This window comes from Aulonocara stuartgranti (genome assembly GCF_965226115.1).
Source record: "Aulonocara stuartgranti genome assembly, chromosome: 14".
In the NCBI taxonomy this organism is placed as follows: domain Eukaryota; kingdom Metazoa; phylum Chordata; class Actinopteri; order Cichliformes; family Cichlidae; genus Aulonocara; species Aulonocara stuartgranti.
The window spans coordinates 31,196,294-31,213,349 of record NC_138950.1 but is presented as its reverse complement, the minus strand read 5'-3'; the positions used below and the strand labels follow the sequence as shown (position 1 = coordinate 31,213,349).

At 44.0% G+C, this 17,056-nt stretch overlaps 1 protein-coding gene across 2 annotated transcripts; it reads left to right on the top strand.

The window, feature by feature from the left end:
* The first annotated feature begins 3,548 nt into the window (after positions 1-3,548).
* gap43 (growth associated protein 43) lies at positions 3,549-16,628 on the top strand. Of its 2 annotated transcripts, none has more exons than XM_082503814.1 (3): positions 3,549-3,941; positions 10,504-11,131; positions 15,106-16,628. In XM_082503814.1, exons 1-3 carry the CDS (start codon positions 3,912-3,914, stop codon positions 15,183-15,185), a joined length of 738 nt encoding a protein of 245 aa, XP_082359940.1. In that variant the 5' UTR covers positions 3,549-3,911; the 3' UTR covers positions 15,186-16,628. The 2 variants fall into 2 exon arrangements, with proteins under 2 accessions (XP_082359940.1, XP_082359941.1); XM_082503815.1 differs by having other exon boundaries at positions 3,552-3,941; positions 10,504-11,122; positions 15,106-16,625.
* The last annotated feature ends 428 nt before the right edge of the window (positions 16,629-17,056 follow it).

Below are 17,056 nucleotides of genomic sequence, written 5' to 3'. Positions count from 1 at the left end.
GAAGTGTAGTGTGCTCCACAGTACTGATTAAGTACACTCATTTGTACCTTTGACTTTTAGGTCCTCATCCTAAAGGAAATGAACTGATTAAAACGGTGATGGTCGATTAGATGCCCTTGGTTTGTGCATTCATATTCCTGCAGCATGTATAATTTGCAGCAGGTAGAATCTCATTGTCTCTCACAGATACAGTGACCTTTCATACTCCGGATGAGGAGCTTCATCACAACTAGCCTGAAAGGGCAGACAGCACTGCAACAAATACAACACACTGTGGATTTACATGTAAAAAAAAAAAAAAAAAACCCTTCAAAAACCAATATTAATGGTTTCATATGAACAAGCTCATAAGTTAGTTAGTTAATTAGTTAGTATTCAGTTGCCTTTGGGCTGAGCTCTGCATATGCTACAGGTTTATATAAATCTATATAACACTGCTCTGTGAGGAAGCACGCACAAACAGACCGAGCAGCAAACGAATAGCTGATCATTAGACAAACGTGTCGACTCGTGTCCTGAACGTTATATTTAATGACAGAATACACCAATCACAAAAAAGGAAGCTGTCTGTATTTCCACTTAACTGTTGCCAGAACTAGGCTCTTGAGCGTTTCTCAGTACTGGCAGATCGCTGTTGTGTTATTGATCTCTGTGGTCGGTGCAGCAGCAGACTCAGCCGCTTAACAGAACAATCAAGTCACTGGACACACATTAGCATACAGTGAAGAGTGAGCAGCTTCTTTTGGGCTGGGTTTATTTCCTGTCAACTGCTGTTCAGTCTGTTTGCAACTGCACATGGATTGTTTTGCAGGAGCAACCACTCTGGCTCTGTTTCTTTATCTGCCACTTCTTCAGATCACACAGCGAGCCTAATCTGGCTCTTTGGAATTTGAGTGTTTGCAATTCCTAAGTTTTCATTTACATACCCCCCCCTCCCCTTTCTATTTTTTTGAATAAGAAGATTAGGATTGTGTTTTGTATTCCTCTCTGAAATGATTTGTAGCACTGCTCCCAGTGGGCATTTGATTTGAAGTGTCACTTGATGTTTAAATATTGATGCTGATCATCAACATGCAAGAAAATTGCATTTATTTAAATTCCGACTGTGTTTGGATGAAAACCTCTGGGTAAACAGAATCATAATCATTTTGATGCGAAACAGCAATTACTTTAGTGAGGTGACAGTCAGGTTTTCACTTTAGATTTGATAGTCAGTTTATTTCATCCATCCATCCATCTATCCATCCATCCATCCATCCTCATTTGCTTATCCAATTCAGGGTCATTTATCTCTGCTGCCATAGGGCAAGAAGCGGGATACACCCTGGACAGGTTTCCAGTCTGTCACAGCACTAACACAGAGGGACTGACAACCATTCGCACTCACATTCACACCCCTGGGCAATTTAGAATCACCAGTTAACCTAACCCCACTAACTGCATGTCATTGGACTGTGGGAGGAAGCCAGAGTACCCGAAGAGAACATGCAAACTCCAGACAGAAAGGTCCCGGCCAGATGGTGGATTCAAACCCAGGACCTTGTTGCTGTGAGGCAGCAGTGCTCGCCACACCAGTGATATCTGCAATACTGTCGAAGAAAGTCAACAAATGTTGACATTTCCTTGGTGGATGCCAGAATGGATCCTCACAGCAAAAAAAAGAAAAGAAAAGAAATTCCTGGGTTTGAATCGTGGCAAGGCCTCCTGCTTTAAAAGTAAATCATTCTGCCTATTTTGGTGCAGAAAGCTCTTGGAATAGAGATGATAAGTGTCAGAGCTTCATTTCCCAGTTATGCACATAGTTTTCACCCTCAAAGAACATCTGATGTTGGCTTCACTTTACAGAAGCGGGATATCTGAACTGCTTCAGAACAGAAAAAGGCACCTCCCCTTCAGGAAAGCGCTTATCTGGTTATTACAGCGGGATGTGGGATGTGGACTGTGAGCTGGACATCTTTAGTATGAATGTGCACAACTGTGGAAAAGTAAAGCAGGGCAGAGTCATGCATACTCAGCAGAACCCTGCATTACTACAGTATCTGTGTCACTGGCCGTGGTTTGCCATGATGACACATCGTGATGATGTAGGATGGCCAAGTAATGGTGCTAGATTTTTTTTTTTTTTTGCCTTCCCTGTGTGGCAGCAGTGACCACCGAGAAGGCTGAGGCTCAGCGTTGCAGGTTAATGATTTCCCTTCAGTGAACTGCATGTGGAATAATCCTGTAAAAGAGAAGAATAGCAAAGCGCAACCCCCCCTCAGGTCTTCTCCTCCTCCTCTTCCTCTTTTCCCTGCCTCCCTATTCCATCCCTGGCTCAGTCTGTCTCCCCCGTGTTCTCCATCCCTCCCTGCATCCTCATTGTGTCTGTAGCATCTGCTGGTGCTCGCCGGTGTCAGAGCGGGGGTGGGGACTCTTCTGACACCGCTGTGCGTGTCTGTGTGCATTATGAAAGGCAAATACAGAGTGTGGGTGTTTGCATGACCATGCGCCTGCAAGCCTCACTGTATTGGTAATGGCTTGAGATGTGATTCTAGGGATAATGCATGCCTAGTGCCTGCTTATTAAGCCCAGAGTGTGTGCAAATGTGGACACAGAGGGAGGAAAGAAATGCAAAACAAAAAAAAGGGGTGAAAAAAAGCAGTTTGCTTCTCCTGCTTGTCTGCCACACCCGGCCTTCTTGCTTCCTCCTCCTACCTTCATTCCTTCCTTTTTTCTCTATGTCTATCTCTTTCTCTCTCTCTCTCTCTCTCTCTCTCTCTCAGACACACACACTCCTCCTCCTCTGCTCTTCGAGTCTATCTGCTGGTGTTTCCATGAGAACAGAGAGCGCTGGTACGGGGAAGCGAAGGGAAGGGAAGGGGGGGGTGGGCTGGCGGATCGGTGGTGTGGGGTGACGTGTCCTAAAAGCAAAGAGTGTGTGTGTGTGTGTGTGTGTGTGCGTGCGTGCGTGCGTTTGAACGATCATCACTGCTCTCTTTCACACGTCTATCCTGGCCAAGAGCTGCTCCCTGACTGTGCCAGAAAACATGCTTTTGGCATTGCTGTGGTAATTTGGAAACAGGGCTCCCGGGCTTATAATGCTGATCTGAGATCCAGAGTCTGTAACACTCCGAGTCTGAGAGGGATTCTGAGCAATCAGAGGAGGCAACTTCCATTTGGGAGCCACTTAACAAAAAGAAAAAGAAGAAGAAGAAAAACCTCCTTAAATGTTATAGAAAGGGGAGGGGATAAAGTAGTGAGGCTATGTGGGTGTTGAGGGCAAAAAAAGAGAGACAATGAAACGGCTGAAAGAAAGATGTATCAATAGACCAAACTGAGGGGAGGTATCCAGTCATTTATTAAGGGAGAGGCTTTTTTAGGGTGGGGCCGCAGCTTTTGCTGGAGCCAGGCTGTAAGGGAACAAGAAAGAGGAGGAGGAGGAGGTGGGTGAGAAGATGTAGAAGAGAGGAGTGCCGATCTAAAAGAGGTGGTGGTGGTGGTGGTGGGGGGGTCATCACTATGAGTGAGAAGAGGACGAGGAGGCGGAAGAAGAAGAAGGAAAGGAGGAGGAGGAGGAGAGAGAGCGAGAGGGATGATGGAGCGAGGAGGGAGGCAGAAGGGAGGGGTTTAAAGGGTGGGCTCGCAGTCATTGTCAGGCAGCGAGTAAGAAAGAGTGAGAGAGTCGCACCCCGGCAGACTGACGGGAGAGCGCGTGTGTGCAAACTGGGATGAGTAAATGTACTGGGCGGCTTAGCTGTTGATACAGCCAGAGAGAGAAAAGAGAGAGAGAGAGCGAGTGAGCGAGAGAGTGTGTGTGCGCGCGAAAGCGAGCGAGAGCGAGAGAGAGAGAGAGGGAGAGGGTGAGAGAGAAGTGAAAGGGAGAAAAAAGGGAAGAAAAGAAGCAGAGAAGAAAAAGGGAGGATACTACAACTATGCTGTGCTGCATAAGAAGAACCAAACCGGTAAACTGCTCTGATTTGCTTTATCAATATTTTTCAGCTTCACCTCAGTTCTGAACTTTGTGACTGTTGGGTTTGTTTTTTAGTTTTGTCTTTTCTTTTCTTTTTTGCCAATTTGGGTGAGATTAGGAGGCACGAGGTGGGATTAGCCAAAATGTTGGTGTAATTTTCTGTGACTTGAGGCCTGACTTGTCTTTATAGAAATCTATCCACGGAGCACAGACACGCCTAGTTAATGTGATTATCCTGCATGAATGGATGCTGCCACAATGCCTCTCAGACCTCACACCGTACTTGTAGAAAGGCAGCAAGAATGTAATGTGATCCTGGGCCGACGGTATTCCCTCTTATTGATTAAGTGCTTGAAAAAAGTGAACTATTACTGAATGGCACTTGATAGATTATGTATTGTCTTCAATATCAAAGCTGAAATACTCTGATTTATCCACTAAACCCAATCTCATCCACCGGCGAGTGATGCTTTAGATAAATGACAGTTTTCTCTTAACCTACGCCTTAAACAGGGGCAGGGGAGAGGTCTAGGTATCTTCTGTATTAGTCTTATGTTAAGCAGAAGAAGTGGGTGACAGAGGAAAGTGCATCATTTCCACAGTGTGAAGGGGGGAAAAAAGGGTGGGGTACTGACTGAGTGAGCAGCTCCATCATGTCAGTGGCCTCGAGGGGGGAATACAATGGGAATAAATGAGCATAAATGGATTATCATAGCCCTCCAGCTTTTTGAGTGGTTGCTGTCAATGGAGGGTTCTATGAAGTGAGCACTCATTTAAAAGGGTGTGAAAGGGTGGTGCTGGGTACCCGTGGCCAGTCTTGTCCCGGCAGTGAATATGAAATGAAAGAAAGGTGTTGCACTGAGGTAGCATTTCAGCAGCTGTCGCGGTGGTTCTGCATGTGATCGCGGGCGATGCTCCTGCTGCTATCTCAGAACTGATTAGGGTTTTTATCAGAGCCATAACACGCTGGATTCCGATGGCACTCTGATTGCTTCTTAAATGTCAGCCCGGATGAGTCATATTAGCTCTGGCAGAGAGAGAAAAAGAGGAAAGAAAGGCTTGCCAGATGAACTCCATGCAGGTGGAGCAGGATGCAGGGAGAGAAAGAGGGAGAAACAGAAGCAGGGTGGTGCACATGGAGCTAGATGGAGGAGGGGGGAAAAGGGAGAAGACGCTGATACAGAGGTGAAACAGGGATTGGGACAGGGAGTGGAGGCTGTGAGGTATGGGGCATGGGCGGGGGGGTGGAGGTAGGGAGAGGCATGAATGCAACAAAGCAGAAAGGTGAAGATGGAATGAAACTAGATGGCTGACTACAACTCGCAGATATGTGGTGGAGCGAGAACGTGGTGATGGTGGTGGTGGTGGTGGCTGGAGTAGGTGAGCAGGCGCGAAGATGAGAAAGGGAGCAGCACGAGGAAACATTGAAGGAAGAGAAGCCGGCACGCTGCACACTGCAGCCATGTGGGTGAGGCACTAGCTTTTTTTTTTTTCCTACGGAAGGCTGTCGCCGCCTCAAGCGTGCACCACAGGGGAGGGTAAAAAAGAAAAAAAAACGTCCTCCCAGCCTACAAGCACTTATCTTCGTGCTCCTGCATTTGAGCATAAATGAATCCGGACAGACTGCGCGGTCTTCACGGATGGATGAGCAAAAAGCATGATTTTCTGCTCTGGAGTATGGCAGCGTTGCTGTGGGGTCCCGCCATTGTGGAGTGTTAAGTGCTGTTGCAACATCTCCACTATATGGGAGTGGCTACGGGCACCTAGTTTAAGTCCCATCTGCCTCCCTCGCTTTTTATGCAGCTTTACAACAATATTCAGCTCTCACCTCAACATCTTGAACCCAGTTCCAGGTTGTGCTTATAAGCAGAACTTAAGCAGAATCAAATCCCGCCCAAATGAGCTATTCCTCTAACACTCAACTCTCCATCTCTACTTCTTATCACACGTCACCACTAACACAACCACCACCGTGCGCAACCCTTGCCCTTTCCCTCAGGCATCACCTTCTTTTCCTCTCTCCTCTACCCCGTCTCTTATCTGGTTACCTATGGATACAGTGCTCACTCATTTGCAGTGTGTGACTGGCTGCTCTCTTGCCCAGGTCACTCTTGAAAACAAGGTTTTTAGTCTCAACTGAGACTTTCCTCTGCTTTAGGCTGTAATAAAGAAAGAAAGAAAGAAACATATATATCTCCAGCCCCCGATGAGATCAGTGGCGATTGCAGAGCCTTTGTTCAGCCAGAGAGCTGATGTAAGTGAATTAAAGGCTGCTCCAGAGGACGTAATGAGGCCGGCATATGGCTGCTTATTAGTTGCTGTGGAGCATCTTTTCCCGGGCCATCGTAGAAGAAACAGTGCATCCTTTACGGCTGCTCATCAATTCACCGTCAAAGGAAGAGGAAAAAAGCGTGAGAGGAGGGAGAGATGGCGAGAGACGGCGAGCGGGGGCTGTGGCAGTCACCACCTGAGCCCCCCTCTCCTCATCTGCAGGAGATAGCCGGCTAAAAGGGTGTGGTGCTCCGCTGTGCCTATGTGCGTGTATGTGTGTGTGTGAGAGAGGGAGAATGAGTGGGTAGCAGTTTGCTCATGGAGAGTGAAAGACGACAGGGAGAGAAAGAGGGAGATATTCAGCAGTTCCAGACAGCAGTTCAGTCTTTGCTGTCTGGATGGCTCCTGCAGGAAAGCAGACACGGCCACAGAAATCACGCCGAAGACAAGATAGAGGTGCCATTGCAGAGAGAAACGTGTGCCACCGGCAAGGGTGGCTGACAGTCTCTCTCCACCTGCTCGGTGGAGCTGTGGTAATATGACAACTGCTCGGTGGAGTTTTTCCATTTTATTTCAAAGAGTGCCAGTGCGCTATACAGTCTGTTTTATGACTTCTAATTTTATTACATACAAGCCTCCCATATTAAAGTGCAGCTGCACCTGTTGGCTTGGCGATAATAAAAAAAGGGGTGTCTGCAAAGCAAGCATCTCCATTATGCATGCAAATATTACCTTTAATATTTCTCTCCTCTTTCGCTTGAGGCATTCAATGCTGGGTGAAGTGGAGAGGCAAATAATCTCAGGACTTGAATGGATTGCAATAGTAATAGTAATAATATTAATAAGTAAGAAAAACCCCAACATTATCATTAGACAGCATGCACGAATGCATTAGTGTGAGTTGCGGTCCGATGGCACTAACCTCGCTGCTTCCACTGTGTCTTCCCCTCCCCCCCGCCTCCTGAAACAAGTCCCTAATGGCACTCTAAATGAGGCAGTGGGAAGGTGGTGGATTGTTACTTGTGTCACCATTGGGGGGATGGTGCGTGTGTGAGTGTGTGGTTATGGATAAAGCCATTGACTGTGGGGTGTGGTTCTTACAACAGCCGGTGCCCACCCAAGGACAGAGGCGGACAGGGAGAGAGGCTCAGACTGCAGCTGTAATAGACACATCCAGCCAGTCAGATAATGCACTGAGCGCATTTCACCATGTCCATTTATTATCTTTGCAGACAAATCCGACAGAGAGGGTGTGTGTGTGTGTCCTGTGGTGAATGGCACTCTTGCATTTTGATAACCCGTGAACTAGATTCTCTCGTCACAGGTCAGCTGCTTTTATAGCACAGTGTCAGTTTATCCTGGAGCAAGCCTTTTTAATGTTGCTACATCATACTACAGCTAATATAATTGCACAAAGATTGCATAATTGCTGGCTTCATAATCTTGCAAGAATTGCACTATTACGTTGCAAACATTCCACATTTTCTTGGAGATTAAAAGCAGTTTTTCAGCGGTTAAAGTAGTGTATCTATGGCAACCAGAACGACTGTGTGCAAATAGCAAGCACTGCAGGCTAATTGTAGTAAGCCATTTGACTAACTCATAATGCAAATATGTTGTCTCACTGCAAATTAATCAAGGAAGAGTTTAAACAGCCACTAAGTCTTGCCTTATTTATGAATGGAGATGTGCACCACATAGATGCCGGGTGCAAAAGCGCCTGCAGGGAGGGTACGTGACCGGGGTTCAATTACCGGTCAGAGGCTTCAAGGTGCAGGTCTTAAATGATGTGCAATGATGCTTCTGTTTGGGATTTAAATACAGTGCAGGCAAATGTCAGCTGTGCTGGGTCAAGTAATCTTTGGTTTTGCATCTCAGAAGTGAATCCATGAAGAAGAAGAAGAAAAATCACAGCACGGCATTTTTTTTTTTTTTTTTTTTTAAGGGTGATGCACACACAAGTATCAATAATTCAAGTGATGACGCTCCAGCTGTGGTCAAACTGTGATGGTGATGCTTCTTCCTGTCTTCGTACCACCAGATGAGATCATCTGGTGCTCCTCTGGTATTTTATCACATTTCCCCAACCTCTAACATAAATGACATCGCTCTTCTGTTCCAATAATGATGTCATACCCCTTATTCCCAAACACCCTTCATCCATCGCTTTCTCTTTCTCCGTCTGACTCACTGAACCCAGCCAGTAAGTAATTCTATTAAGAGTTAAGTGCTCGGGTCAGATTTTTGGCAATTGTAAGCACCTATGAGATCAGACACAATAAAAGCCCAATAAGTCACTGGAGACGTGCATATTATTAAGAGCAGAGGGTGTGGTGGTGGTGGTGGTGCTTTGTCTGCCAGCTCTCTGTTCTGCTGAAGTTTATTTCCACACCCACTGGCCGGTAGCTTGTTTAGCTCCAGTTCAGATTTTAAATGTGAATCACTACATTTAAGTGTGTATTTCATTTATCTGTCTTATAATTTCACACTGCACAATATTACTCTGGAAGACTGTGTATATTAACCCGAACCCGGGGGAATAAAGGCGGAGGAGCTGAATATACCAATGCAGCTGCACCTTGCCCTCGCTGCTCCAATATTGCACTGACACACTGACCCTGAGGAAGACGTGTTGATTTAGGGCCTCGGGGTCTTAAATCACTCCACACAGATGTGATCCCTCACACAGGCTGTCCAAGTCAAAGCTCATATCCTACATAATGACACACTGGGAGACCATACATAGGGGGTGGATGCAGAGGCACGAAAGCTCTTTCCACCCAGATTCGTTGGCCTTAAACAAGACGTTGCCAGATCTCGGTGACACAGACATTAATGTAAGCACATACATTTTACCCCTTTGCCCCCTACCGCCACACCCTGCCGCTGCTACCGTTGCTTCATCGCATCCCTGGCTTTTCCATGCTGATTACTCCACCTGATTTACGAGTTCCTATTGGCCCGCTCCCCCCGAGGGGTCAGGCGCACTGCCAATCAGGGTGACATATAGTCTTTCATAGCACCGAACAGCAGACAGGCTCTGTGATGAGTTAGCACTCTGGTTGTCAAGGTAACCTTTGATGGTTGGGAGGGGTATGGCAGTGAATGGTGAGGAGATTGTAGCAGGGAGCTCGTTCCCTAGCAGCCAGACACGGAGCTGCTATATACTGTACCCAGAGAATAAAGATTGGCTCCGATTTTGAGCACTGCTCATAATTTTGAGGATATCATTAGCAGAGACTGCAGGAAAGATTAATGGATGCCACGGAGAGCGTCTATATTTAAGTTTAATTATTCACTAAATCTATTTTCAGGGTTATTATCAGGAGGACAATATCAGCCTCATGCCTGGGTTGAATAACTGCAATAAATGCCCGGAGACACTTGTCACAACCTAAAATCACAGCGCCTTGGATTTATTATGTGGAGACAATAAATCTCCTCACTCTGGCACGTGAAATGATAAAATGCTGTAGGGTCAAGCTAAGCCTTGATACCTGGAAGGACCAAAATAAATAAATAAATAAATAAATAAAAAATAGACTGTGTTGTTTTCTCACTTTGTTTTTCCATTTGGTACAACTGATGCTACACAGTCTGCATGCTGCTTGACGGTTTGTGTTCTTTTGCTTCATTACACTTATTCACGTTCATTTGAGGCTTTCGATTGGTTCCAACACCTGCGAGAGAATATTTTACCTTGATTTGTTTGCCTATTCATTTGGAATGTACTGATTCATTTTGTGTTGCCACTTTCAGTGCTCATCATTCATTCCTTTATTTGATTTGATTTCTTTTCATTAGATTTATATGACTCATAGCACAACCCACTATTTGATGGACAGCTTTGGATCCAGTAACCGAAGGTAATATCAAGGAAAGACTTTCAATATTACCCTGTCTCCTGTCCTACTCCTAACTCTGCTCCTCATCTCATCCCGCACTTTTATTCTAAACATGTCCTGAAATTTTAACCTTTTCCCAGCCTATGATTGTCATGTAATGGTTAGAAATATATATATATTTATTAAGCTTTCCCATTTCACGATATACACTTTTTTCTTTTCTTGACTTCTGACCTTTCAGTTTGACTATTTTTTACATACTTTAGCAAACAGAAATAAAGCATGCCTTCTCGTGATCAAGCAGCATGCCAACAAAAAGAGGGATAGACACACACAAACACAGCAACAACTGGACACTAGCAAAATAAAGACATTCAGCGCAACCTTTTCAACTCTTGCAGTAAATGTTAACCTGGTATGTTGTCTATCGCCTGCCAGGTGGAGAAGAATGAGGAGGCGGACCAGAAGATTGAACAGGATGGCACCACCAACAAACCCGAGGACAAGGCCCACAAGGCTGCCACCAAAATACAGGCCAGCTTCCGTGGACATATAACTCGGAAAAAGATGAAAGACGGAGAGGAGGAGAAAGAGGGTGACAGTCCTGCTGCTGCAGAGGAGGCAACAGAGGGAGGAGAGGAGGCAAAGAAAGCGGAGGGAGAGGAGGCACCTGCTAAGCAGGATGAAGCCGCAGGAGAAGAGGCTAAGAAGGAGGAAGAGGAGACAAACCAAGCCAAAAGCCCTGTGGCAGACAAGCCAGCTAACTCTCCGGCAGCTGCTGCCACAGCAACGTCTCCTGTAGCGGCCGCCCCGGCTGCTGCGTCTCCCACGGCCGCCGCAGCGCCCTCTGAACCCAAGAAAGAGGAGCCAAAAGCGGAGGAGAAAGCTGAGGAGAAGCCCAAAGAGGTGGAGGCCCCAGCCAAGAGTCCCACCACGGCCACAGCTGAAGAGAAGAAGGAGGAGAAGAGCGAAGAGAAAAAGGAGGAGGCCAGACAAGCCGACGTGCCTGCTGCTGTCAGTCCGACAGCTGAGAAGGAGGAGCCTAACCAAACAAAAGGTAAACAAGGTATGCAGAATAGGAGAGAGCTCCATGTGGTCAGGAAGAAAGGTTTACCAGCACATTCTCACTTATGCACATGTTCGTGAGGGCAGTGAGTTCAGGGCTAAAAATAGTTCCAGCCACTTCCACCAATCAAAAAGCAATTACTTACTGTAAATATAAAATCGAGAAGAATAGGTGAGCTTTTACACAGTCTGCTTGGCAGGCTCCACAGGACATAGCCGCTTGGTGTGTCTTTGGGATTTAGAGATATTTGGCAGTGCTCCACCATTCACTGGTTAACACAGAGACACAGCCCAATATAAGATTAGACAGCCTTGTAGCTCAGCCTCTGCAAGATGAAAACTCCATACTGATTAGACAGAGGCCGGCATAGAAAATGATAAGCACTGGTCAAGAGTGTGGTACACACTGATATTGTTATACTGGGAATGATCAAAGCTATTGATAAAAAGCAATGTGTTGTTTGCATAATGTAAAAGCAGCATGAATTATAAATCACTGAGGTTAATAAAGCTCTCAGATGCCTTCACACGAGGTGTGATATATTAACCTGACTGCTACCATAGTCATGAAAAACGGTTGTAATGGATGACCCAGTTAAACTTCTTTTTTTTTTTAAAAGTACATCACGTTAAACTATTTGGTAAAAAAAAAAAAAGTCTTCCAGCACTGTCATGTGATGTCCAATTACAGCAGGAATGTGGACCTGAGAAGAAACTGGAGATTAAATGATATTATTCCACTGATACAACACTGTCACAAGATACACTTGACATGAACTCATATTTCTGGTCCAAGGACTCTCAGACTGGGTCAGACAGGTAGTTAATGGAGCATGCTCAGTCTGGAGCTGGTGGGGGCGTGAGGTGGGAAACACACACACACATGCATACACCAACTGGAGAACTACACAGAAAGTAGGTCACCTAGGCAGCACTGTCTCCCTGTTGTCATAGTTACCACCTCGATGGGATAGCTGGCCTGCATGGAGCAGTGCGGGTAGAACAGGTGCTCTGATTTAAATGAATGATTAATGATCCCTACTGGTCACGATCCGCACTGGGGAAGTCTGCCATAAACAAACACTACTTGACAAAGATCTGCTTATTAAGAATTCACTGCTGTCTACAATCTGCTTAACTTACCAAAGTGACTCAGAGACCAAAATTAATATTTATGACCAAATCGCTCAGTTAAGGTTTGTTGCACACAGAAAAGAGTCACATCCACAAGGATGATGGGTACTCTATGAGGCGGTCTCTATGTCACAAATTCTTATCGAATTCCTGCACTTATAGAGCACTTCTCTTACATTAAAAGGTGGCAACAGATTCATTAATAATGAAAAGAAATAGTAGATTAATTTGGAAAACTAAAAAGAGGAGGCAGGAAAAATAAGTTAAAAACATTAAAGAAAACACTAGAACTTAACTAGAAAAAGTAATAAGTAGTAGAAACAGATTCTCACTATAAACAAGCCATCAGTGATGTTGGACTGTCCAGATGTAGTGACTCAGAGACGATATAGAAAGATGATTTCTTTATTTGATAAAGCTGACTCTGTAGCGTTTTCAGTGGGATTAATGTTTCGTTCCTCATCCAAGTGACTTCTTCAGTCTCCACTCCAGACTGAGTCAGATGTATTTTAGTTTTTGTTTTGGCACAGCGAGCAGCAGTGAGCAGGGGGATTTCAGGGTGCTACTGAGTGAAAACCCTAGAGTGACATAAGGTTTTTATATGTATCTAGTGAATTCTAACTCTTTTTTGGGAAACAGAGCATTGAAGCTGTTAAAAGCAGATTATAGACTATATTAAATAATAAACACATAAACAAGCTGCAACGTACCTTTAATGAAATATATATGCAGATGGAGACTTAGATCAGAATCAGTTGTAACACCAGATATGTGGTTCTCAAGAGCTCATTATAACGCTAAGAGTTGGGTGTCATCTGCATAGCAGTGAAATTAATACCATGCTTATGGATATTGGCACTTTTATCAGCTTTTTTCAGATATGAACATGTTTACATTCAAAATCCGATTTATCTGGACTTACCTGCTTTACATCTGAATGAACGTCCTGGTCGATTATGAGACCACAGTCTAACCAGATCAGACCTATTAATGTTTGCCCAGCACTTTTAAAATGACACAATATCTGAAAGCAGGCTGTCATATTAAGACAGGCTTGTACATCATTAGAAGTCCTCTCTCACATCTTTGTGAATGGCTTGTGTTAGTAGAGCGTGCCCTAAACTACATTAACGTGCATATAATAGCATTTTATCTCATCAACTCTGATTGTAAATCCAAAAAAGATTAAAAAAGGATGCCATTTCCAGTTCAGTAGAGATTTCAATCTCTCTTTGAGAATGAGGGGTGGCACTAGCTCTCTCTGATCTCAGATTTTAGTGACAATGATGGAGAAAAGCAACCATTCAAAAGTGTGGTTACACTTCACTTGAGTCAATGGTCACAAATGCAACAAGTCTTTTGCTGTGTGGCTGTTTTTGTAACTCTCCTGCATATGTTTCAATGAAGCTATGAGAACCATTTATGTAAAACATACCTCAGTGCGAATGACAGAATTTAAAGCTGGCGATGTTATCAGTCTGAAAAGAGCTTTTGCGCTTCATATTTTTTCTGCCATGATCTCATTAGTCTTATTTACTAAAGACTAAGAGGTCAGTGAGTAGAAATGATGAAACACTTATAAATGTTTGTTTCCCTGTCTGCAATCTTCATACACAAACCCAGCAGCAAAGTTAAACTGTCACTTCAGCCGGTAACTGGTGTATGAAAGTGAGCTCGCGCTGATGTCAGACACAAGAAATGACGGGCTTTGGCTCTGTAAATTGGATGAAATTGGATTTGCATCGCACAGTTCAGTGGCTGTAGTGAAGGACATTCTCAAATCTGTCACAGTGGCTAACAAGCTAATTATCTCTTACCTGGAAGATCTGCCATGAGTCATGCTGTCTTGAGTCACACACACAATCGCGCATTAGTGCAGACACCGTTGCCCCACTTCTCTCTTTCCCTCCCTCCCTCGCCCTCCCACACACAAACACACGCACACACCAGGAGACATGCACCCTGGTCTCCATTGCAATGATATCATTCCTTGATGTCTCCTCCTAATAAAAGAATATGATCTCATCGGGGTGTGACATCACCCCGATGAGATCACTCGGATAACGAGTTTGGGCAGGAACAACAAAGACCCCAAAATCAGTGTAGCTCCTGCATAGTGCAAGAAGGTCTTTATTAAGTATAAATGAGAATGTCTTTGCTTTTTTGGAGCTAAAAAGCGCACCAGCTACAGGATTATTAAAGAAGGATATTATGATTTAATGTTGAAAAATATAAAGTACCTGAGCAAGAATCTCATTAGCATTTGCTTTGTGATGTATCACGGATTGCTACTCAGCAGTGTGCACCTCTTAGCAAGTTATCGTTGCCTGCTATCATAGTGCAGTGCACTCTGGGCATCACACTGTATCAGATGTGACAGGCCAAGATGCTCCTGTTAGCTTTGTGATGCCCGTTCAAATGCTTCATGGGTCCATTAGGAGCAAGCTCTTCTTTTATTATTTACACAGTCAGTGCGGGCTTCAGACATGCTCTCAGTTTAAGTGGAGCTGACACATTGTGAACAACACAGAATTCCATGTGCGAATAATTTTTTTGAGAGGGAAGATGTGAATATTTTGAGAATTTCCGAATGTTACATGGCTTTTTTTTTCATATAGAGGGTGAAATATTTAAAACATCAAAAGTTACTGCTCATGAGTGAAATCTTTGAAGCTCTGTATCTCAGGCGCCCCAGACAGAGCTTTATTACTCTACTCGCAATGTAAAACCACCTCTCCACCTCTCCTCTTCTCTTCTTTCTCCACCCTCCTTTCATCTATCCCGCCCCAAACCCCTTCTCTCTACCCTTACACCCTCTACCCCACCACTTCTTACATTAAGATGCTGCAGAGGAGTCTAAAGGAGAGGAGGCCACCCCGGCAGATGCAGAGGCGGAGGCCACCGAGTCCAAGGATGCTTAAGGCTAAAGTCTAACTTAATGAAAGCAGAATTAAAAGTATGAAGAATACCACAAAAACGAAAAATCTAAAAAGGTTGCTCTTTGCCTTCTCAATGTGAAGGCAGTCCGTTTCTATTTGTTTGTCATTTTTTGTGTGGCAATGATTTTCTCATGTTGGGGGAGTTTCCAGCGTGAAGTTTTTTGGCTCAAGCTAACACTGTACTATGCGCAAGTGATGACGATGCTGACGACGACGGTGATGATGATGTTGATGTTGCTGATGTTTATGAAAAGCGACTCTTACCGTGATGGTGATGATGTCGAGGTGGATGATTTCATTTGGTACATCTTCACTATTTGATGTAAAACCGGGGGTGGAATGAACGCTTCCAACTGGATATTTACACATTTAAAATTTCAAAAAAAGAATGCATTGCCAATGCGCCGTATTGTATTTGCATTGTAATGCACTTTCTTTCTTCAGACACATTTTGCAAATGAAATCCGTATTGCAAATGCACGCACAAAAAGACAACCAGGTTTATAAATGCAATTCATGTTTTCGACACGATCCAAGTGTACTGAGAACACAACAAAGAGGTAATGTACTGACACACTGAATGGATAATAGAATGTATGATTAAATGTGTGACATTTCCAGTTGGGGCAGCTTTATCCTGAATCCCAAAAACAATATTTACTCAACTTTCTCTATTCTGCTTGAGTCATTCAAGCTTGGTTTACACCCCTTTTACAAACTCTGTATACTCACAGTTACAGTAAATAAAGGACCTATTGCCATTTAAATGATGTGATCATATAATAAAAACTCTAGAAATCAACTATATTATTGATGTAACTGGCTCTTACATATTACAATTTGTGCTCTGCCAACCAAACGTGAGGCCATAGCATGAACCATTGAACCAGATGCATGATGGGAACTCTCCCTCTGAGAGGAACTTTTTCGCAGTCACAAAAAACTTAAGAGGTGTGGCGGCTTCTTTTTTGATGTCTTTGGTGTTGTTATGACAGTTTATATGAATTGGAAAAATACTCTTGCACTGATGTTACAAAAAAAGATTAAGAGAAAAATCAAACAAATGAGCAAACAACAACAACAAAAAAATTTCCTATGTTCCAGTGAGTGCAATGTCCAGTTTCAATCTTATCGAGGAGTTCAAACTTGTGAGAAAAAAAAATATGAAAAAAATAAAAAATGGTTTCAATGTCTGTTTTCAAAATAAAGCAAATGTGCCAATTACCATCATAAGCTGTGGAGTTTGTTTAAAGCCTGATAGAAACATATTGTCACTTTGAAACACCCGGCAGTTTCCAATAATCATGCTTATTTTCCACTGAATCCATCACGAAACCACACATGTGTGGTTTTATTATAACTCTTGCCCCATGACAGTTGGGATAGACTGCAGCGCCCGCCGCGACCCTGAAGTGGACTAGTGGAAGAAAATGAATGGATAGTATTCCTGTAAGATTAGATGCTCTTGCACCAAACGTACATTAAAACAATACTTACACAGGGAAATACAATTTAATTCAATTCTGTTATGTTTATATAGCCCCAAATCACAACAAAAGCGCTTTACATCGTAAGGTAAAGACCCTACAATAATACAGAGAAGACCCCACCAATTAGATGATCCCTTATGAGCAAGTACTCCCATATCCAAACTGGGAGCTCGTCCCACAGAGAAGAGGCCTGAAAGCTGAAGGCTCCCATTCTAAGTTTAAATACTTTGGAAACCACAAGTAAGCCAGCAGTCAGAGTGCAAAGCGCTCTAATGGGGTAATACTGTACTAGGAAGTCTTTAAGATGAGCCCTGATGAGAAGAAGAAAATATAGGAGAAATATGCTCTCTCCTTCTAGTCCCT

Bases quoted from the DNA above. Each gene is read 5' to 3' on its own strand.
- gap43 (XM_082503814.1), top strand. From the start codon at position 3,912: ATGCTGTGCTGCATAAGAAGAACCAAACCG. The intron at 3,942-10,503 runs GTAAACTGCTCT...ATCGCCTGCCAG, and splicing joins GCATAAGAAGAACCAAACCG to GTGGAGAAGAATGAGGAGGC. The intron at 11,132-15,105 runs GTATGCAGAATA...TCTTACATTAAG, and splicing joins CCAAACAAAAGGTAAACAAG to ATGCTGCAGAGGAGTCTAAA.